Source organism: Hylobates moloch, unplaced genomic scaffold (assembly GCF_009828535.3).
Source record: "Hylobates moloch isolate HMO894 unplaced genomic scaffold, HMol_V3 SCAFFOLD_7, whole genome shotgun sequence".
Lineage (NCBI taxonomy): Eukaryota > Metazoa > Chordata > Mammalia > Primates > Hylobatidae > Hylobates > Hylobates moloch.
In genome coordinates, this window is record NW_026652282.1 from 61,865,966 (window position 1) to 61,888,936 (window position 22,971).

The 22,971-nt window shown below is 37.7% G+C and overlaps 1 protein-coding gene across 4 annotated transcripts in view; it reads right to left on the bottom strand.

Annotated features, from left to right (window-relative positions):
* Nucleotides 1-22,971, bottom strand: part of ABCB7 (ATP binding cassette subfamily B member 7) — a 192,497-nt gene that overhangs the window by 62,399 nt on the left and 107,127 nt on the right. For 3 of the 4 annotated variants that reach the window (XM_032757204.2, XM_032757203.2, XM_032757202.2), the window contains one exon: nucleotides 12,167-16,077. The exons of the other annotated variant lie outside the window; for it this stretch is intronic. In XM_032757204.2, coding sequence (XP_032613095.1) covers nucleotides 15,862-16,077 — 216 coding nt within the window. In that variant the 3' untranslated portion in view covers nucleotides 12,167-15,861. Of the gene's footprint in view, nucleotides 1-12,166; nucleotides 16,078-22,971 lie in introns of those variants that run through there. 4 annotated transcript variants of the gene reach the window in all.

A 22,971-nucleotide genomic window follows, 5' to 3' on the forward strand; every position in this document is an offset into this window, starting at 1 on the left:
GAACAGAGCTGTTCCTATTCGGCCATCTTGCCAGCAACCCCCTCCTTGTTGATTTTCTGTCCAATGCTGAAAGTGAGGTGTTGAAGTCTCCAGCTATTATTGCATTGTGGTCTACCACTCTTTAACTTTAGTAATATTTTCTTTATATATCTGGGTGCTCTATTGTTGGTTACATATTTATATTTACATATTTATAATTGTTATATTCTTTTGCTGAATTTACCCCTTTATTACTAAATAATGACATTTCTTTTCTATTTTATAGATTTTGTCTTGTGATCTATTTTTTCCTGATATAAGTATAGTTATTCCTGCTCTTTTTTGGTTTCCATTCGAATGGAGTATCTTTGTTCATCCCTTTATTTTCAGTCTATATGTGTCTTTATAGGTGAAGTGTGCTCTTTATAGGCAAGAGTATTGGGTCTTATGGGTATATCCATTCAGCCAACTCTATGTCTTTTAATTGGAGAGTTTCATCCATTTACATTCAATGTTAGTATTGATAAGCAAGGACTTGCTCCTGCCATTTTGTTATGTGTTTTCTGGTTCTTTGTGGTCTTCTCTTCCTTCTTTCCTGTCTTCATTTTAGTAAAGGTGATTTTCTCTGGTGATATGTTTTAATTTCTTGCTTTTTTTGTGTGTATGTGCTGTATGTTTTTTGATTTGAGGTTACCATGAGGCTTGCAAATACTATCTTATAAGACATTATTTTAAACTGATGACAACTTACTACTGATTTCATAAACAAACAAAAAGACAAGTAACAAAAACTCTACATTTTAACTTTGTTGTAGTTATTTTTTATTGGTTCATCCTTTAGTCTTTCTACTTAAGATACATTTACACACTGCAATTACAATGGTCTAAAAGTCTGTGTTTTTCTGTGTATTTACTATTAACAGTGCGTTTTGTGCCTTCAGATGATTTATTTTTGTTCATTAACATCCTTTTATTTCTGATTGAAGTACTCCCTTTAGCATTTCTTGTAGGACAGGTCTGGTGTTGATGAAATCCCTCAGCTTTTGATTGTCTGGGAAGGTCTTTATTTCTTTCATGCCTAAAGGATATTTTTGACAGATATATTATTTTCTAGGGTAAAAGTTTTGTCTTTCAGTATGTTAAATATGTCATGTCACTCTCTCCAGGCCTGTGAGGTTTTCACTGAGAAATGTGCTGCCAGACATATTGCAGCTCGATGATATGTTGTTTCTTTTATCTTGCTGCTTTTAGGATCCATTTTATCCTCGAGCTTTGGTAGTTTGATTATTAAATGCCTTGAGGTAGTCTTTGGGTTAAATCTGCTTTATCTTGTATAACCTTCTTGTACTTGAGTGTTGACATCTTTCTCTAGGTTTGGGGAGTTCTCTGTTATTATCACTTTGAATAAACTTTCTTCCCCTATTTCTATCTCTACTTCCTCTTCACGGCCATTATCTCTTAGATGTGCCCTTTTGAGGCTATTTTCTAGGTCTTGTAGGCATGCTTCCTTCTTTTTTATTGTTTTTTGTTTGTTTGTCTCCTCTGACTGTATGTTTTCAAATAGCCTGTCTTTAAGCTAATTCTTTCCTTTGGTTGATCAATTGTGCTACTAAGAGGCTCTGATACATTTCTCAGTATGCCAAATAAAATTTTCACTTCCAGAATTTCTGCTTCTTTCTTTCCATTGAAATTTTGTCTCTGTGTTATCTTGAATTTCATTCAGCTCCATCGAAACAAGTGCTTTGTATGCTGTGTCTGAAAGGTCTCATATCTCTATCTCTCTGAGATTAGTCACTGCTGCCTTATTAATTTGGTGCAGTTATGTGTTCCTAAATGGTCTTGACTTGTGCATGTTCATCTATGTCTGGGCATTGATGATTTAGGTATTTATTGTAGTCTTTGCAGTCTGGGCTTCTTTGTATCCATCCTTCTAGAGAAGACTTTCTAAGCATCCAAAGGGTATTGGGTATTGTGATCTAAGTATTTGGTTACTGCAGCCATATCTGCATTTGGGGGCACCCCAATTCCAGTAACACTGTGGCTCTTGCAGACTTGTGGAGGTGCCATCATCTTGGTGTTTTGTGTAAGATCTGGGAGCATTCCTTGGACTACCAGGCAGAGGCTTTTGTTCTCTTTCCTTTTCTGCAAACAAATGGAGTCCCTCTCTCTCTGTGCTGAACTGCCTGGAGGTGGGAAAGTGGTGACACTAGTATACCTGGGGCCACTACTAAGACTGCACTAAGTCAGACTCGATGGCAGCACATCACTTGGTCTCATCGAAGGCCCGCAAGGGACCACTGCCTGGCCACCACTAATGTTCACTCAAGGACAAAGGGCTCTTCAGTCAGAAGGTAGAAAATCCAGCCAGCCTTGTGTCCTTTCCTTCACGGCAATGAACTTCCCCCAGCCCTGGTTGGGTCCAGAAATTCCTTCCAGGAACCAGGTCCTAGAGTCCAAAACTTTAGGAATCTATCTCTTGCTCTACTCTAATGGGGGTGACTTGACACTCAAGCCACAAGACAAAATCTTTCCTAGTCTTTCCTCCCATTTTCTCAGGCTCTCCATGGCCATCACCACCCCAGGCCTGCAGGGAGTACTGCCAGGCTGCCACCAATGCTCACTCAAAGTCCAAGCCACTCTTCAGTCAGGTTGTGGTGAATGGTGCCAGCCTGGGTCTCTCCCTTCAGGGCAGTGTGCTCCCTTCTGGCCCAAGGCAGGTCGAGAAATGCCATCCAAGAGGCAAGGCTTGTAGTCAGGGGAGCACAAGAGCTCACTTGGCACTCACACTGTGGCTGAGCTGGTACCCAAGGTGTAAGACAATGTCCCCTTTACTCTTTGCTCTACTTTCCTCAAACAGAAGGAGTCTCTCCCTATAACCACCACAGCTGGGATTATGCTGGGTCACACTCACTGACACAACTCTGAGTCTCACTCAAGCCTTTGGCAAGTACTGCCTGGCTACTACTGCTGATTATTCAGGGGCCCAGTGCTCTTTTCTCAGAAGATGTGAATTCTTCCAGGACTGGGTCCTTCCCTTCAAGGCAGTGGGTTCCATTCTGGCCCAGGGTGTGTCTAGAAATGTCATCCGGGAGGTAGAGGCTGGAATGAGGGCCACAGGACTCTGCCTGGTGTCCTATCCTATTGTGTATGAGCTGGTATCCATGTTGCAAGACTAAATTCTCTTTACTCTCCTCTTCTCTCCTCTAGCAGAAAAAAGGAGTCTCTCCTAGCACTGCAAGCTGTGCTGTCTGGGGTCGGGGAGCTGGGATGTAGGCACTCCCTTGACAGCCCTGGCTGATGTCTCACTAGATCAAGTTAAAATCCACTGACCTTGAGTTCAGCACAGCACCAAGACTTGCCCAGGAATTGCAGTCCTTGTGGCCTAGATTGCCTTTCAAGTTTATTTAGAACCCCAGAGCATTTTAGCCCACGTTGGCAGGGCTTGCCAGAACTCAGGTTCCCACTGCTGGAATGGACAATTTACCTCTGGCTAGGGCTGGTCTATATGCTCCCTGTGTGGATGCTTTCTGAGTTCTGTCCAGTGTTGCTTTCTGCTGTGACAGTGCAGCACTGAGTTCAAATGCAAAGTCCCACTATCACTGCTCTCTCTCCCCAAAGCTTACAGATTCTCTCTCTATGCCACATGGCCCCTGCTGCTGCAGAAGTGGTGTTGGCAATTCGAGACTACCCTCTTCAGTGCCTCCTTCCATAATATGATTTTAAAATCAGATACTGTGATTGGTCGCCTGATTTTTGGTTCTTACGAAGGTGCTTTTTCATGTGGACAGTTGTTCAATTTGGTGTTCCTGTGGGGGCAGGGAGGGGATGATTGTGGGAAGCCTCTATTCAGGCATGTTGCTCTGCTTCCCTCTCCCATATGATTTTTTTTAAATGTTGTTGGACTCAGTTTGCTTGTATTTCATTGGGGATCTCTGCATTTATATATCTAAAAAAAATGGATCTGGAGTTTTCTTGTGATGTCTTTTGTTATGGTATCAAGATAATACTGGCATCATAGAATGAACTGAGAAAAGTTCTGTCCTCTTGTATATCTCGAAAAAGTTTGTGAAGTGCTGGTATCAGTGCCTCTTTAAATATTTTGTAGAATTCACTGAGGAAGCCATCTAGGCCTGGGCTTGTCTTTGTGGGTAGTTTTTATTAGTAATTTATTCTCTTTACTTGTTATAGATCTATTCATATTATTTCTTAAGTCAGTTTTGTGTCCTTTAATGAAACTGTCCATTTCATCTAAGTTTCCTAATTTGTTGGCATTTATATATAGTACTCTTCTAAAATATATTTTTTTTACCTCTGTGGATTCATAGTGATGTCTCCTCTTTCACTATTTTAATCACTTGAGTCTTAAGCATTTTGTTACTTACAAGTGTAGTTAAAAGACTTGAAAATTTGTTATATTTCAAAAAACAATTCGTAGTTTTATTAATTTTACTGATTTTCTATCCTCCATTAATTTATGCTCTAATATTTATTCCTTTTATTTTGCTTGCTTTGCATTTAGTTTGCTCTTTTCTTCTAGTTTCTTAATGTGAAAGGCTGTTATTAATTTGAGATATTCCTTGTTTTTAAATATAGGTATTTACAACTATAAACTTCCCCCTAGCCACAGCTTTTGCTGCATTCCACATATTTTTCTTGTGTTTTCATTTTCATTCATCTCAGAGTATTTTATAAATTTCCTTGTGATTTCTTCCTTATCCTATATTTAAATTATGTTTTTAAATTTCCATATATTTATGACATCTCCAAGTTTCCCTCCACTAATAATTTCTAATTTCATTCTTATTGTGGTCAGAGAACATTCTTTGTACCATTTCAATCACTTTAAATTTACTGAGGCTTGTTTTATGGCCCACCTGAAGAACATGTATTCTGATTTTGGGTGGAGTGTTCTATAGATGTCTGTTAGGTCTAGTTGATGCATAGTGTCATTTGATGCATGGACATTTTGCAGTGTAACATTTTGATCCTATTAATGATGTTCTAAGGATTTTTTTTAAAGAATAAAACACCTAGGAACACAGTCAACCAAATAGGTAAAGGACTTCTATAAGGATAATTACAAAACACTGCTAAAGGAAATCAGAGATGACACAAATAAATGGAAGATATTCCATGCCCATGGATTGGAAAAATCAACATCATTAAAATGGCCATACTGCCCAATGCAATTTACAGAGTCAATGCTATTTCTATCAAACCACCAATGTAATTTTTTATAAAAATAGAAAAAACTATTCTAAAATTCATATGGAACCAAAAAAAGAAAGAAGAAAGAAAGAAAGAAAGAACAAAGCTGGAGGCATCACATTACCTGACTTCAAACTACACTACGAAGCTATAGTAACCAAAACAGCATGGTACTGATACAAAAAAAAAAAGACACATAGACAAATGGAACATAATCAAGAACTCAGAAATAAAGCTGCATACCTACAATCATCTAATCTTCAACATGGTTGACAAAAATAAGCAATGGGGAAAGGACACCCCATTCAATAAATGGTGCTGGGATAACTGGCTAGCCATATGCAGAAGACTGAAAATGGACCTACACCTAGCATCATATATAAAAATTAACTGAAGATGGATTAAAACCTCAAACTACAAAAATCCTAGAAGAAAACCTAGGAAATGCCCTTCTCAACATCAGCCTTGGCAAAGAATTTGTGGCTAAGTCCTCAAAAGCAATTACAACCAAACAAAAAGTGACACGTGGGACCTAATTAAACTGAAGAGCTTCTGCACAGCAACATAAACTATCAAGCAAGTAAAAAGACTATGTACAACATGGGAGAAAATATTCACAAAGTATGCACCTGAAAAAGGTCTATTATCCAGAATCTATAAGGAATACAAACAATTCAACAAGCAAAAAACAAATAACTCCATTAAACATGGGCAAAAGCAAGGTAATTTATAGATTCAATGCCATCCCCATCAAGCTACCAATGACTTTCTTCACAGAATTGAAAAAACTACTTTAAAGTTCATATGGAACCAAAAAAGAGCCCGCATTGCCAAGTCAATCCTAAGCCAAAAGAACAAAGCTGGAGGCATCACGCTACCTGACTTCAAACTATACTACAAGGCTCAGAAACCAAAACAGCATGGTACTGGTACCAAAACAGAGATATAGACCAATGGAACAGAACAGAGCCCTCAGTCTTGTTTTTGTCAGGTTTGTCAAAAACAAGAAATGGGGAAAGGATTCCCTATTTAATAAATGGTGCTGGGAAAACTGGCTAGCCATATGTAGAAAGCTCAAACTGGGTCCCTTCCTTACATCTTATACAAAAATTAATTCAAGATGGATTAAAGACTTACATGTTAGATCTAAAACCATAATAAAAACCCTAGAAGAAAACCTAGGCAATACCATTCAGGACATAGGCATGGGGAAGGACTTCATGTCTAAAACACCAAAAACAATGGCAACGAAAGCCAAAATTGACAAGTGGGATCTAATTAAACTAAAGAGCTTCTGCATAGCAAAAGAAACTACTATCAGAGTGAACAGGCAACCTACAGAATGGGAGAAAATTTTTGCAATCTACTCATCTGACAAAGGGCTAATATCCAGAATCTACAAAGAACTCAAACAAATTTACAAGAAAAAAACAAACAACCCCATCAAAAAGTGGGCGAAGGACATGAACAGACACTTCTCAAAAGAAGACATTTATGCAGCCAAAAGACACATAAAGAAATGCTCATCACCACTGGCCATCAGAGAAATGCAAAACAAAACCACAATGAGATACCATCTCACACCAGTTAGAATGGCCATCATTAAAAAGGAAACAACAGGTGCTGGAGAGAATGTGGAGAAATAGGAACACTTTTACACTGTTGGTGGGACTGTAAACTAGTTCAACCATTGTGGAAGTCAGTGTGGCGATTCCTCAGGGATCTAGAACTAGAAATACCATTTGACCCAGACATCCCATTACTGGGTATATACCCAAAGGATTATAAATCATGCTGCTATAAAGACACATGCACACATATGTTTATTGTGGTACTATTCACAGTAGCAAAGAGTTGGAACCAACCCAAATGTCCAACAACGATAGACTGGATTAAGAAAATGTGGCACATATACACCACGGAATACTATGCAGCCATAAAAAGGATGAGTTCGTGTCCTTTGTAGGGACATGGATGAAGCTGGAAACCATCATTCTCAGCAAACTATCGCAAGGACAAAAAACCAAACACTGTATGTTCTCACTCATAGGTGGGAATTTAACAATGAGAACACATGGACACAGGAAGTGGAACATCACACACTGGGGACTGTTGTGGGGTGGGGGGAGGGATAGCATTAGGAGATATACCCAATGTTAAATGACAAGTTAATGGGTGCAGCACACCAACATAGCACATGTATACATATGTAACAATCCTGTACGTTGTGCACATGTACCCTAAAACTTAAAGTAGAATTAAAAAAAAAAGAAAGTCAAGATAGGAGTTGAACTCAAGATAGAAGCAAGTAATTGAGTAATCAAAGTGTGCAATTGTAGAGTGAATGCCAAGGGGTTAGAAATCTCACAGAGGTAGAGAATAAAGGAAAAGTTTAAAAGTTTGAAAGTTTAAATGAGGCACAATGGTATCATGAAAAGTTTTTAAATGTCTTGATTCTGTTTTTGCAGTGGAAATGTTCAGTAAACAAGTATGACAGGAGAACTTCTAAATGAGAATTTTAAAAGCCGAAATGGTTTTCATTAATTATAGTAGAGAAACTATACAGAAATCTAATTTCATAATGTTAAATAATAAAAGAATGTTAGAACAGATCAAAATAAAAAAAGTTATAGAAATTTAAAAAATAAATAAACAAACATGAGCAAAGGACATGAACAGACACTTCTCAAAGGAAGACACATAAGTGGCCAACAAACATGAAAAAGGCTCATCATCACTAATCATCAGAAAAATGCAAATCAAAACCACAATGAGATACCATCTCACACTAGTCAGAATGGCTATTTTTTGACTAAAGTCAAAAAACAACAGATGCCGACGAGGCTGCAGAGAAAAGCGAACACTTATAAACTGCTGGTGGGAATGCAAATTAATTCGGGCTCTGTGGAAAGCAGTCTGAACTTAAAACAGAACTGCCATTTGAATCAGTAATCCCATTACTGGGTATATACCCAAAGAAAAATAGATCATTATACCAAAAAAGCACATGCACTTGTTTGTTTATTGCTGTGCTATTCACAAAGAAGAAACATGGAATCTATCCAGGTAGCCATCAATGGTGGACTGGATTATGTAAGTGTAAATATATACCATGGAATACTATGCAGCCATAAAAAAGAACAAAATCATGTCCTTCACAGCAACACAGACCCAGCTGGAAACCATTACCCTAAGTGAACTAATGCAGAAACTGCAAACCAAATATCACATCTTCTCATCAGTGGGAGCTAAACACTGGGGTACACATGGTTATAAAAATGGGAACAGATGCTGGAGAATACAAGAGAAGGAAGGGAGGGAGAAGGGGTAAAGGTTAAAAAGGACTACCTATTGAGTACTATGCTGACTACCTGGGTGACAAATTCACTTGTACTCCAAACCTTAGCATCACACAATATACCTTTGTAATAAACCTCCACATGTACCCCAATTCTAAAATAAGTGTTGAAAAAAAGTATATTTTTAAAAGTAATTTTCTTAGTGATTCTTCTAGGGATTACAAGATACATTGTGACTTACCAGAATTTACTTCATATTTGTACTGATTAGTTGCAGTGAAATATAGAAATTTTACTACTATATAGCTTTCCATCCCAGTTTTGTGCTATTGTTATTCATATTATGTCTATATATGTTACAAACCAATAATACATTATCATCTTTATATGACCTTGTCTTTTTAAAAAGCTCAGAGAAGGACACATATATATGCAGAGAGTTCATGATATTAGCCTTCTTAGATACCATTTCTGTCATCATTCATGCCTGTGGATTCAAGATATTACCTGGTACCATCCCTTACATAGCTTTGTTTCCATTCCCAATAAAATAATAATATACAGATTGTTTTATGCAGTTGCTTTATAAGTCAGTTAAGAGAAGAAAGGAAAAGAAACATGCAATTATACTCTCTTTTTAAAGTACTCACGTGATTGACATTACTGGTGCTTCCTATTTTTTTTTCACGTGGATTTGAATCACTGTCTGGTGTCACTTGCTTTTTGACTGAAAAATTACCTTTGTATTTCTTATAATGCAAGTCACTACTATTGAGTTTTCCTTTTATTTGTCTGGGAACATCTTATTTCACCTTCATTTCTGAATGAGTTTTGCTAGATATAATATTTTCATTTCGGTAGTTTTGTTTAATTTCAGCAATTTGAACATGTCACCATTATATCTTCTGGCCTTCACTGTTCCTGATGAAACTTCACTTGTTAACCATATTGGGGTTTCTTTGTAGGTGATGAGCTATTTTTCTTACTGCTTTCAAGATTTCCTCGTTTTTTGCTCACAACATTTGATGTGTCTCTTTGTTTACCCTACTTGACATTTATTGAGCCCCTTTGATGCGTAGATTAATGTTTTGCATCAAATTTAAGTGTTCTTGTGAGTTTCAATTTTTAGTCCCCCTCTCTCCTCCTGGTACTGTGCATGTTTGTACACATTTCTCTTGTTATTTTTCCCCATTCTTTTTTCTCTGTTCTTCAGACTGCATAATCCCCACTGATCTTCCTTCAAGTTCATTTTTTCTGCCAGCTCAAATATACCACTGAACTCTTGTGAATTTGTTATTGTACTTTTCAACTCCAGAATTTCCATTTGTAGACACACACACACACACACACACACACACACATTCTCTTTGTTGACAAATCTTTTTGTCTGCTACAAAAGTCATCTGGGCCACTTCTAAGGCAGTGTTTTATCACCTGCTTTTTCCCCGTGTATGGGCTGCACTTTCCTGTTTCCATGTCTTGTAATTTTTTGTTGTAAATTAGACATTTTAGATAGTATCTTACAGCAATCCTGGATATTGATCCTCCTTTCCTGGAGGATTTTGGTTATTTCCTCCGCAGTGTGCAGCCTGATGTTAGCTCTATTTTTCAGTTCAGCTATTAATACCTAGGGGTTGCCCCCAGGTTAGCACAAGGCACTTGTCAATAGGATTTTTACCCTTTATGACTGGATGTGTGCATGTTTGGAGGTGTTATAAATAGCTCAGGAAATTTATTTTCACCCATGTTCATCGGGGACTAGAAGCTTCGAGGATCCCTGTGTGATCATCCTAAGAAGGCACAGCCTTCAACATACACAGTCTTTCAGATTGCCAGGGATGAGTGTAATTTTATTTTTAATCCTTGTTCCTGGGAGTCACTTCTGGGTCAAAGTAGCTTATTGCAGTGTTTAGTCAAAGGTTGTTTTTAAACTCCTTGTGCCAGTAAAGTTTGCACCTTCTGTTGATGGGTCTGCATGCATTGGAATGCTTTCAAGTATGTCTCATGTTCTGCTCTGATTGTTGTGAGTGGGTGCAGACCCAGCACATGCACACAGACTTTTCAATCCCCATAGTTGACTGCGCTCTCAGGACGGCTCTTCTTGGCTGTCTCTTTCATGTTTCTATTAAACTTCTGGTTGCTTTGCATGTGCAAGCTTCCCTTAATTGATCTCCACCAAGATCTCCATCCACTGTTTTTGACATCATCTTTAGGGATGAAGTTCTTCATGCTCTGTTCCAAATGAAGTCAGTTTCCACAGGCAGGGCTATGGAGTTGTCTTTATTGCATGCCTTTCCCCTTGGGCAGAACCTCTGCACCACTGAACTGAAGCTGAGGGTGGGGCTCATTTTTCCTGAAATGAAATCCTCATTTTACTCACGGGTGATGGGGTGGGGTGGAAGTCCCCAGTATTTGCCAGTTTCCTTCTTTGGGTGATGCCTCCAATGTTATGAGCAAGCTGGGATAGAGTTTCTGCAACACAGGTTTAAGCGTGTGTTTGTATGGGGTTGAGGGGTGGGATAAGAAATGTAAACAGTTGGCCCTGACAGGGTGAAACTGTAGCCCCAGAATGGGAGCTGGGAGAAGAGTGAGCCCCACCTATCCCCATCATCTTCACCATACAAGCCCTGAATGGAGCATCCAGGGTGGAACACTCAGGTAACACTTGGATGGGGTGGGGGATATATGGAACAGGTTGTTCCTCAAAGACCAGACTCTTGCTGTTCTTAATAAGATTCAATATATTTTCTTGAACGAATGTTTCTCTATTTCCTGTATGCCCTTAAGACAATTTTCTGAAATTTTAAATGATTGCTTTTTAAAAAACAATTTTACCAGTAAAAATGCTGTTTTGCTGGGGAGAAGGTCTATTGAGCTCCTTACTTTGCTATTATGGAAGTCCTACTCTCCAGTTTATTTCACCAATGCCAACTGCATTTCAAGTCATAATGGCCGGGTATCGGGAAAAATTTTCAATTAGCAATAACTGTGCCTCAGATAAACCTCATTGGCTTCCAATTTATTTTTAAATGTAACTTGAGTGGAAATGTGGTGCAGTAGAAGGAATAACAGACTAGGTGTCAGGAGCCAAGGTTTTCATCCCAACTGGGCCTCAGTTTCCTCATTTGTAGAATGAGGGGATTGTATTAAATGACCTCTAAACTCCTTCTAACTTTAAAATCTCATGATTTTATGAAACTGAAACTAATGTAGCTGTGTAACAACAGGAAGTATGGAAACAATCCACTGACCTTTTTTCAACCAAAAAATGCTCCAACCTGTTTTTAATTAGAACATGCATTTCATTTCCAACTCTACCTAGCTAATAAAATTGCTAGTTTATCACATGATTTGCAGTCAAGACATTTCTATACCCAAAAGTTTACTTCCTAATCATTAGAACTGAGAAACTGGGGGCAACAGAAACTTGCCTTTCACTGATTGGTCATAAAAAATATGAAAGCTTAATGTTAACTGAAAGCACACTATAATTTGCTGCCATTTTACCCACATTATGAGCTTCACAATTACTTTCTCTTAGAAACAATTCCAAGTTTTTACCTTCTGCATAAGGCTGTAAAGGTCATACCCTCAGAGTGTCTCTTAATTATCTGTATTTATTCTCAGTACATGAATGACAAAATATCAGTTTTCCCTGGACACTGCAGAGAAGACTTGCTTCAATGGGATACCCATTTGTTGTCACAAATATAATGTTTATTTAGTAATGTTTATCTACACAGATTGCTGTAAACAATAACAGTGAGGTTAAGGGCCTCTCTGAGTTATTTTGTCTTAACTGACCAGTTTTAACCTATTTGATTTGGTATTATCATTTACTATACAATTTACATTAAAAATCTATATATTCAAAGGGATTTGTTTACAATTTAAGAAAACTGCAATTGCAAACATATTTAAATGCTTTCAACTATTAATCCAGGACAAACTATCTAGTACTAAAGATACAAGGTAAGAGAATTGTGAATATACACTGGCAAAAGTTGCTACTCAGCAACACATTCAGCAAGTAGGAAGGATAAGAGCAAGATGGCAGTATGGACAAAGAGATCCAGAAATAAGGAATCATACAATCTTTAAATATCTCGCCTTTAAAGCAAAAAAATTTTTAAAAACAGCCATCTTCACAAACTACTTTGTCAACATCTAAAGGAATGACACAATATTTACCTTAAGGTTTACAAAAGGTGCAAATCTCTGTAGAGGAAAAACATACACATATCTTGAGCTTGTTCATGTCCAAATGCTAAGGTCTCTTTCTGATTTTCAAAAGTGACCCTCAGACTTGAGCTGTTAAAAATTTCCAAATGAGCCCATCTGCTCACCAAGATATTTCTATGTTAAGAACCTTCAGTAAGGCATCTGGCCCAGTTTTTATAATCCCAAATTACCTTGGTTTCAACTTAATTTTTGTAAACTGGAAGTCCCTTAGGAAGAAAGTAAAATTTTCAATCTTTAAAATAAAGAGATATAAAAAATAAAACCCTATCATCTTGCTCCATTTTCAGATTCCATATTCTAAAACTGTACCTGATTCATCCCAATATATTAAAAAACATTATGTTGCAACACTGATTTAGAAATTTATACACTTTATCCTTTTGTGTGAGTACATAATATTATAATGTAAAATTAGTACACTATAATTAAATGCCCCTTTTCTTGGCATTTCCTCTGAATGAATCATCCTAGGAAGCTTTTCTTTCATCTTGTCTATTATTTCCCTGTATAGAACTACCTTAATATGAAGTAGTTAAAAGAAATGCCTTTAAGACTTAATTATGGACCCTACAATAACTGTTTTTCAAGTAATTTAAGATTTTGTTAGTTGAAAATAATGGTTAATGACGACAATGGCCTAGGGACCACTTACAATCATATGAAAAAAAAAATAGCTTTGTATCTCTTAGTGGGAAAATTATCGACACCTTGGAAACATTCCTAACCTTCTTGGACTAAAGGTTTCCCACATCACAAAATAACTTACTTTGAACACTATTCACACCTCAAAACGAATTATTACTGATGGTTACTTCAATATTATGTGTTTATGTGGCTAAGCAAAATCTTTTCCATCAGCATCACTGGAAATGTATAGAGGGAATTAACAAAGAAGCAAAATTTCTATTGAGACTTTAACCACATTTCCAGTAATGCAACTGGTTTATTAAAAGTACTCATCCCACCCCCAGAAGAGCAGTGACAACTATGGTTTCAGAGTAAGAAATGTTGAAAAGGAAAAAAAAAAAAACGAATCCACTTTTCAGTTGATATGCATCTCAGTATTAACTCTAGCTTTAAAAGCAAGATCTTGCATCACTTACTCTGGTGGCAAAGACTATGAAATACTGGTTTCATGTTACTTATCAAATTACCTTTATATAACAAGAGTGGGCACCTAAGTTAGATAAGTTCAGCTATCCACCCACCAATGTCAACAATACTAAAATTAATCTCTCCCATATCAAATTATCATGAAAAATTTCTTAAAACTATAAATCAATAAAATAAGTACATTAGGACCTTTTCTGAGAAATAAAACCTTATTACATAGTTATGTGGCCATTCATGAGGTGCATATGTTTTCAAATTGAATGCTTACTACCAAACAAATGAAAGCAAGTTCATACTAGAAAAGAGAAGAACTTTCTAAGTGAATGTATACCAATATTTTATTAATTCTTTCTAGCAGGTAAAACTTTTTTTCCTCCCAGGGTAAAACTTGATTATGTTGTTTGGGCTCTTCCTTGTTATGTCAGGCTTAAAGAAACTAATTAAATTACTGAAAAGTAAGGGAAGATCTTTTAATAAAGAAATTCTGAAGTGTCAACATAGAGTACAGTCTTGATCATCTAAAGAGTATAATATGTAATACTTTATTTACCTAAATGTTAATATTTTTTAATGGACACTGATTTATACACGTGTGAGCATGTGCATGCATGCACGACATCCCATTTACTTGTTTCTTTGTAAACTTTGAATAGAAAAAGCAGCACATTTAAGATGGAAATATAAAAGGAAATGAACTTTCTAAGCTTTTCAGATTACTCCCAGTATAGCAACTTTCAAATTACATAGGAATTTGTAAATCTTTAAAGAAAAATGTGTAGTTTTGTCCAAAACAAAAACAATGCCTCATTTTTTTGTGGAAAAATAAAATTCTAATCACTAGATGATAGTTATGGTGCTGCTTAATGATGAAGAATATTCTACAAAGCAACATGAGAATGAAGGTTTTTTTTCCTTCAAAAAGTACATAGTTGCAAATACTTTGAAAATTCTAGCGGCCGGGTGCGGTGCTCTACTAAAAATACAAAAAAATTAGCAGGGCATGGTGGCAGGCACCTGTAGTCCCAGCTACTCGGGAGGCTGAGGCAGGAGAATGGCGTGAACCCGGGAGGCGGAGCTTGCAGTGAGCCAAGACCGCGCCACTGCACTCCAGCCTGGGCGAAAGAGCGAGACTCCGTCAAAAAAAAAAAAAAAATTCTAAGTATAGGCTGGGCATGATGGCTCACACCTGTAATCCCAGCACTTTGGGAGGCCAAGGTGCGTGGATCATGTGAGGTCAGGAGTTCAAGACCAGCCTGGCCAACATGGCAAAACCCTGTCTCTACTAAAAATAGAAAAATTAGCCAGGTGTGGTGGCACGCGCCTGTAATTCCAGCTACTTGGGAGGCCGAGGCATGATAATCACTTGAACTCAGAAGACAGAGGTTGCAGAGAGCCGAGATGCGCCACTGAACTCTAGCCTGGGTGACAGAGTGAGAATCTGTCTCAAAAAAAAAAAAAAAAAAAAAGCAAAGAAAAAAGTAAGTAACCTATCAAGTAAGACATCAAACTATAAATGCATGTCTATTTCTGATACATTCTACTTTTAAAAGTTTATAAATTCATTTTCACGTCAATTTCAATTGGAGGGAGGAGGGAGAAGAAAAAATGAACCTACACTATCCTCTTTTTCATGTTAAGAAACAGACACTTTCCCTCTAAATTGTCAGCATAAAGGAGGTTTTAAAAACTACAAAAATTGGGAAACCAATCTGATTCATCTGGGTATCAATATCAAATGAATGTCAGGCCTCAAGAGGGTAATGTGGTAATATCAAACAGGTAGCAAAAATTATGCATTGAGCACAACAAGGACAGTGACAAGAAAATAATTTGGGGATAAATACAGATGCCACATTAAATAGACTGTGAAAGATGTAAAACTCAAATCCCCTTTTAAATAAATCTTATCTAAAAGAAGGATTATAGAAAATGGGAATGTATGATTTTTTTAATAAAGCAATTCTGCTTCAGTGCAAATATGTAGTCCAAAACAACAAAAAAAGAAAATGTCTTATGTGACTTAGCAGGAACAGTTTCCACAGCCTTTCACACTATTGACAATTTCTTCTTGTAGTTTCTTTCTTTCCTCCTCTTTGGATATATTTTCTTTCTTTGCTTCCCATTTGGGGTTATCATGGTTCTGCACACGGCTGCTCTGTGTATGCCACATTTCTGAATAGATACTATGAGGGTTAGCAAGCAAACCATGGTGGGTACCACGTTCGGCTACCTTACCCTAAAAAGCAAACACATGAGAAACACGGAGAAAGGTCATTTAACTAGCATAATAACTGAAAATACCAAATACTTTCTAACTAAGGAGTATGAAGGATTTGCATTCATTAAAATACTTCTCCCAATTCCTCATATACAGTATAAATGAAAAAAATTTAGGTAGGAATGCTATCCTCCCTGTTGAGCTACCCAGTGCCAGAACAAACAAAAGGCTATAAAATTTCTAATACCATAAACACCATTTTATTTAAAGGAAATAAAATTGTAATGTTTCATTTGTCATTTTGAAGGGAAGAAAGGGAAGGTTAAAATGTAAAAAGGTGATATTTTCTGTAATCAGCAAATATTCAAATCAAAAGCACCGTTATTTACACAGAGACTTAAAAGATTTAAAAATAATATCCTTAAATACTTATGTGTACTTTGAAATAAAAAAGATTTCATAAAATAAAAAAGATTTAATGAAAATGAAAAGTTTACTTCTTCCAGTGGCTATCTTTGTTAACAATGGTTATTAAACTTAACACTGCAAAGATTTGGTGGTATAGATTCCAAACTCTGATCTACAATTAACTTGTTTCTTGATAGCTACGGTTAACCATGCTGAGCGACAAAAGGACTTCTGTCACTTTTACTGGTATTCCTGGTAACAGGACTTTTACAATAAACCCTTAAGTAAAATAACTGAAATGTCTGTGCCTACATTTAAGTATTTACATGTAAGGTTATACCGCTACTCCTTGATTTATTCATTCCTGGCATTATCTACTAACTTCCTACTATGGAATACGGAGATTCAACACTCAAACTATCCCACATTCCCACTACTCCATCATTTACTCTCCTAACAACATCAGTTACATCACAAATTTTGATTCAGTGTTTACCTTATTACGACTATGTAAGTATTCCCTGCTTAGCTAAGTAGGTACTACGATTTTATATATATTTTCTTATATAGTCTTTTAATCCTCCTAGACTTAGTAACTTCCTTGTTTTTTTTTCATTTGCTTAGTTTTCTATGTCACTATTGGAAATCTGTCCAAAGTTTATTACAGAATCACAAAACCCTTCTCAACAGTATTTTTCTCATAATCAACTACATTAGGTAATCTATTAGTTTATTTCCCCTCACCATCCAGAGATATTCCCTTCAGAGCTTTTAGGTTGTTTTCTACATCCTCAATTCTGAAATTCTATGATAATGTGCCCCGGTACAGCTTTATTTTTCCTTTCCATTCATTGTGGTGGGTACTCAGGCCCTTTCAATCGAGAAACTCTTACTCTGAAGTTCTAAACACTTTTTTGGTGTTACTTTCTACGGCAAAAACCACGATAACTTTTGCACCAACCTATTATTTGACAATTTCCTCCCCTGTTTCTGGCCTCTCTAGAACTACCACTAGTCAGATGTTGGACTTTTTAGATAAATTCTCTTGTTTTCTAATCTTTTCTCTATATTCTCTCTCTCTTTTGGAGATTTCCTTGACTTTATTTCAGCAAAGACATTTCTCATTTCAAAAACCTTGTTCTCAGGTCGTTCCTTTATTTATTTATTTATTTACCAAACCCATTTTAAAATTTTGAAATATTTCAAGAGTGACACAATGAACAACTTTATATGCTTCTCCTAGTTTGGCAACCATTATTTTTTCCTACATTTGCTTTCTCCACTTCACCTTCTCTCTACATACACATGAATTTTTTGCTACTCAATCTGAGAATGAGCTGCAGACATCATTACACTTCACCCCTAAATATTTTATTAGCATGTATCTCCTAAAAACAGACATTCTCCTACATGACTGAAATACAACTATATCACACTCAGGAAATTTAACAATGGCCGGCCATGGTGGCTCATGCCTGTAATCCCAGTTCTTTGGGAGGCTGAGATGAGAGGATTGCTTGAGCCCAGGAATTTGAGACCAGCCTGGGCAACATGATGAGACACCCCCCGCCCATCTCTACCAAAAACAAACAAACAACAACAAAAACAAAAAACGAAAAAAAAAACCACACAAAAAAACTGAACAATATGATATGATATTCTTATTTAACATACAGTCCATATTCAAACTTCCTCAATTGTACCAATAATGTCCTTTATACTTTTTTTCCATCTAGGATCCAATCAGGATCAACACGTTGAATTTATAACAGCTTCGTTCTAGTCTGTGTGTGTTTGTGACATTGACATTTCTAAAATGTCCAGTCCTGTTTTTAAAAGACTGCCCTTCAATTTGTATTCATCTAGTTGTTTCTGATTATTAGATCCAGGCTAAACTTTCTTTTTTTTTTTTTTTTTTTTTTTTTTTGAGATAGACTCTTGCTATGTTGCCCAGGCTGGTCTGGAACTTCTGGGCTCAGGTAATCCTCCCACCTCTGCCTCCCAAAGTGCTGTTATTACCAGCATGAGCCACCATGCCCAGCCCAAGTTAAACATTTTGGGTAGAAAGAAAAGATAATGTATCTTCAGTGCATTACATCAGGAGGTACATGAGTTCAATTTGCTCCATTACTGATATTAGGTTTGATCAATTGGTTAAGGTGACATCTACCAGTTTCTCTATTTCTCTATTTTCAAGGTATTTTTTCTCTAATTAGTAAGTAATCTATGGTAATTTGAAACCGTGCAAATATTCTAGCCTCAATAGCTTTACACCATATGGTTTCAGGAACCAGTGAGGACCCTTACCTGAATCAATTATTACAATGGTGGCTGTAAAGTGTGATTTTCTAAATTTGTAATTCCTTTTACATTTCATGTGTTAGTTGGCTTTCTTCCTAAAGGGGAATTGTCCCTTTCCCCTTGATAATTTTTGTTTTAGCAGTATCCTCATGGATGCATAGATGTTTTATATTCAATGTATTATAATTAATTAGTGTCATTATTCTTTTTATGCCCCAATTGGCTAGTGGGAGCTCATTCAAAATGGATCCTGTGACCTCATGACTTGTGTTCATTAGTTTCCCTGACCCAGATCAGGAATCAACTACTTCTCCAAAGAGTCTTGGTTCCTTTTAGTGAGGAACAGTATTTAGTGCCCAAGATCTGGGTGCCAAGTATACTTATTACTACTGGGTTTTCACAGCTTCTAGGCCTCTTCAGTAAATAGAGTTAGGACATTTTTTTTAAATCATAAGTTCAGACTGATAATACTATTCCAATATATCGCAAGGTTCTCCTCTTCTTTGCCAATTCCATATTTGTATCTTTCTTCTCCCAAGAGATCTGTTTCCCAACATCAATGTATTTACTCATAAGCACAATCTTACACTATACACAAAAATAGCCTCAAAATGGTTACCCCCACACTACTACCAACAACAAAGTTCAAATTTCCTTTGGGTTATTTTTGTCTTTATAATATATTCCACTAAGGGTATATAATCATAGTAATATATGCAAAAGTTACTTGGCTTAATTCTATTTTTCTTCTGTGTGGTTATGTTAGCAATTTTATATGCAATTAGTTTTCTTTCTGTTTGTATTCAATTTTTATTTTTCCCCTATCCTTGTTGATTTAATTTTATTTTTGAAGGTATAAAAACACTTAAGCATGGTTCAAAAGCAAAATAAATATTAAAACTTCATTCTCTTTTCCGTATCTCTTCTAAACCTTTGTACCCATGTCCCATAGGCAGCCAATTGCTTTAGTTTCTAGTTTATTCTTTGAGTTTCTTTTTGCAAAAATAAACAGATACACATATATTCTTTTTTCCTTATCTTCTTTGCAAAAGGTAGCATGCTATATTCTCTTTTGTATCTTACTTTTTTTTTCCACTTACCAATATATTCTACAGATCATGCCATATAGGTTTCCTTCACTTTTTTTTTTAATTTTTGGAGACAGAGTCCTGCTATGCTGTCCAGGCTGGTCTCCACCTCCTGGGCTCAAGTCATCCTCTCGCCTCAGCCTCCCAAGTGGCTGGGATGACAGGTTACTTTTTTTTTCTTCTGTCCTTATTTTAGAAATACTGTATTTTCCACAATCTCTGAGAATATTAAGAAAGTCTACATTTTCCATTGAGTTCCTTTTTTCTCTGCTTTGGAGATCCATTCACTGACATTTAAGAATAGAGCATTGAAAGGCTGACCGGAAGCTCTGTGTGCATTAATATGCCTTTCTAAACCAGTGGACTTCATGGTAGGATGATTATGTAGATACCTGGACACTTTGTTGGGGTTCTCAAATACAAGTATCTTTTTTTTTTTTTTTTTTTCCCCAGTGGCTGCTTTTGTTTTCTCCAGAGAAGAATCCTCCAGGGTGGAGCCAAGATGGCCGAATAGGAACAGCTCCGGTCTATAGCTCCCAGCATGAGCGACACAGAAGACAGGTGATTTCTGCATTTCCATCTGAGGTACCGGGTTCATCTCACTAGGGAGTGCCAGAAAGTGGGTGCAGGACAGTGGGTGCAGTGCACCATGCGCGAGCCAAAGCAGGGCAAGGCATCGCCTCACTCAGGAAGTGCAAGGGTTCAGGGAGTTCCCTTTCCTAGTCAAACAAAGGGGTGACAGACGACACCTGGAAAATCGGGTCACTCCCACCCTAATACTGCGTTTTTCCAATGGGCTTAAAAAACGGCCCACCAGGAGATTATATCCTGTGCCTGGCTTGGAGGGTCCTACGCCCACGGACTCTCCCTGACTGCTAGCATAGCAGTCTGAGATCAAACTGCAAGGCGGCAGCAAGGCTGGGGGCGGGGTGACTGCGATTGCCCAGGCTTCATTAGGTAAACAAAGAAGCCGGGAAGCTCGAACTGGGTGGAGCCCACCATAGCTCAAGGAGGCCTGCCTGCCTCTGTAGGCTCCACTTCTGGGGGCAGGGCACAGACAAACAAAAAGACAGCAGTAACCTCTGCACACTTAAATGTCCCTGTCTGACAGCTTTGAAGAGAGCAGTGATTCTCCCAGCATGCAGCTGGACATCTGAGAATGGGCAGACTGCCTCCTGAAGTGGGTCTCTGACCCCCGAGGAGCGTAACTGGGAGGCACCCCCCAGTAGAGGCAGACTGCCACCTCACACGGCTGGGTACTCCTCTGAGACAAAACTTCCAGAGGAACGATCAGGCAGCAGCATTTGCGGGTCACCAATATCTGCTCTTCTACAGCCACGGCTGGTGATACCCAGGCAAACAGGGTCTGGAGTGGACCTCCAGCAAACTCCAACAGACCTGCAGCTGAGGGTCCGGTCTGTTAGAAGGAAAACTAACAAACAGAAAGCACATCCACGATAAAAACCCATCTATAAGTCACCATTATCGAAGACTAAAAGTAGATAAAACCACAAAGATGGGAAAAAAAAGAGCAGAAAAACCAGAAACTCTAAAAAGCAGAGCACCTCTCCTCCTCCAAAGGAACGCAGCTCCTCAGCAGCAACAGAACAAAGCCACATGGAGAATGACTTTGACGAGTTGAGAGAAGAAGGCTTCAGATGATCAAACTACTCCGAGCTACAGGAGGAAATTCAAAACAATGGCAAAGAAGTTAAAAACTTTGGAAAAAAAATTAGACGAATGGCTAACTAGAATAACCAATGCAGAGAAGTGCTTAAAGGACCTGATGAAGGTGAAAGCCACGGCTAGAGAACTACGTGAAGAATGCAGAAGCCTCAGGAGCCGATGCGATCAACTGGAAGAAAGGGTATCAGTGATGGAAGATGAAATGAATGAAATGAAGCGAGAATGGAAGTTTAGAGAAAAAAGAATAAAAAGAAACGAACAAAGCCTCCAAGAAATACGGGACTATGTGAAAAGACCAAATCTACGTCTGATTGGTGTACCTGAAAGTGACGGGGAGAATGGAACCAAGTAGGAAAACATTCTGCAGGATATTATCCACGAGAACTTCCCCAATCTAGCAAGGCAGGCCAACATTCAGATTCAGGAAATATAGAGAACACCACAAAGATACTCCTCGAGAAGAGCAACTCCAAGACACATAATTGTCAGATTCACCAAAGATGAGATGAAGGAAAAAATGTTAAGGGCAGCCAGAGAGAAAGGTCGGGTTACCCACAAAGGGAAGCCTATCAGACTAACAGTGGATCTCTCCGCAGAAACTCTACAAGCCAGAAGAGAGTGGGGGCGAATATTCAACATTCTTAAAGAAAAGAATTTTCAACCCAGAATTTCATAGCCAGCGAAACCAAGCTTCATAAGTGAAGGAGAAATAAAATACTTTACAGACAAGCAAATGCTGAGAGATTTTGTCACCACCAGGCCTGCCCTACAAGAGCTCCTGAAGGAAGCACTAAACATGGAAAGGAACAACCGGTACCAGCCACTGCAAAAACATGCCAAAATGTAAAGACCATCAAGGCTAGGAAGAAACTGCATCAACTAACGAGCAAAATAACCAGCTAACGTCATAATGACAGGACCAAATTCACACATAACAATATTAACTTTAAATGTAAATGAGCTAAATGCCCCAATTAAAAGACACAGACTGGCAAACTGGATAAAGAGTCAAGACCCATCAGTGTGCTGTATTCAGGAAACCCATCTCACGTGCAGAGACATACATAGGCTCAAAATAAAGGGATGGAGGAAGATCTACCAGGCAAATGGAAAACAAAAAAAGGCAGGGGTTGCAATCCTAGTCTCTGATAAAACAGACTTTAAACCAACAAATATCAAAAGAGACAAAGAAGGCCATTACATAATGGTAACGGGATCAACTCAACAAGAAGAGCTAACAATCCTAAATATATATATGCACCCAATACAGGAGCACCCAGATTCATAAAGCAAGTCCTGAGTGACCTACAAAGAGACTTAGACTCCCACACAATAATAATGGGAGATTTTAACACCCCACTGTCAACATTAGACACATCAACGAGACAGAAAGTTAAGAAGGATATCCAGGAATTGAACTCACCTCTGC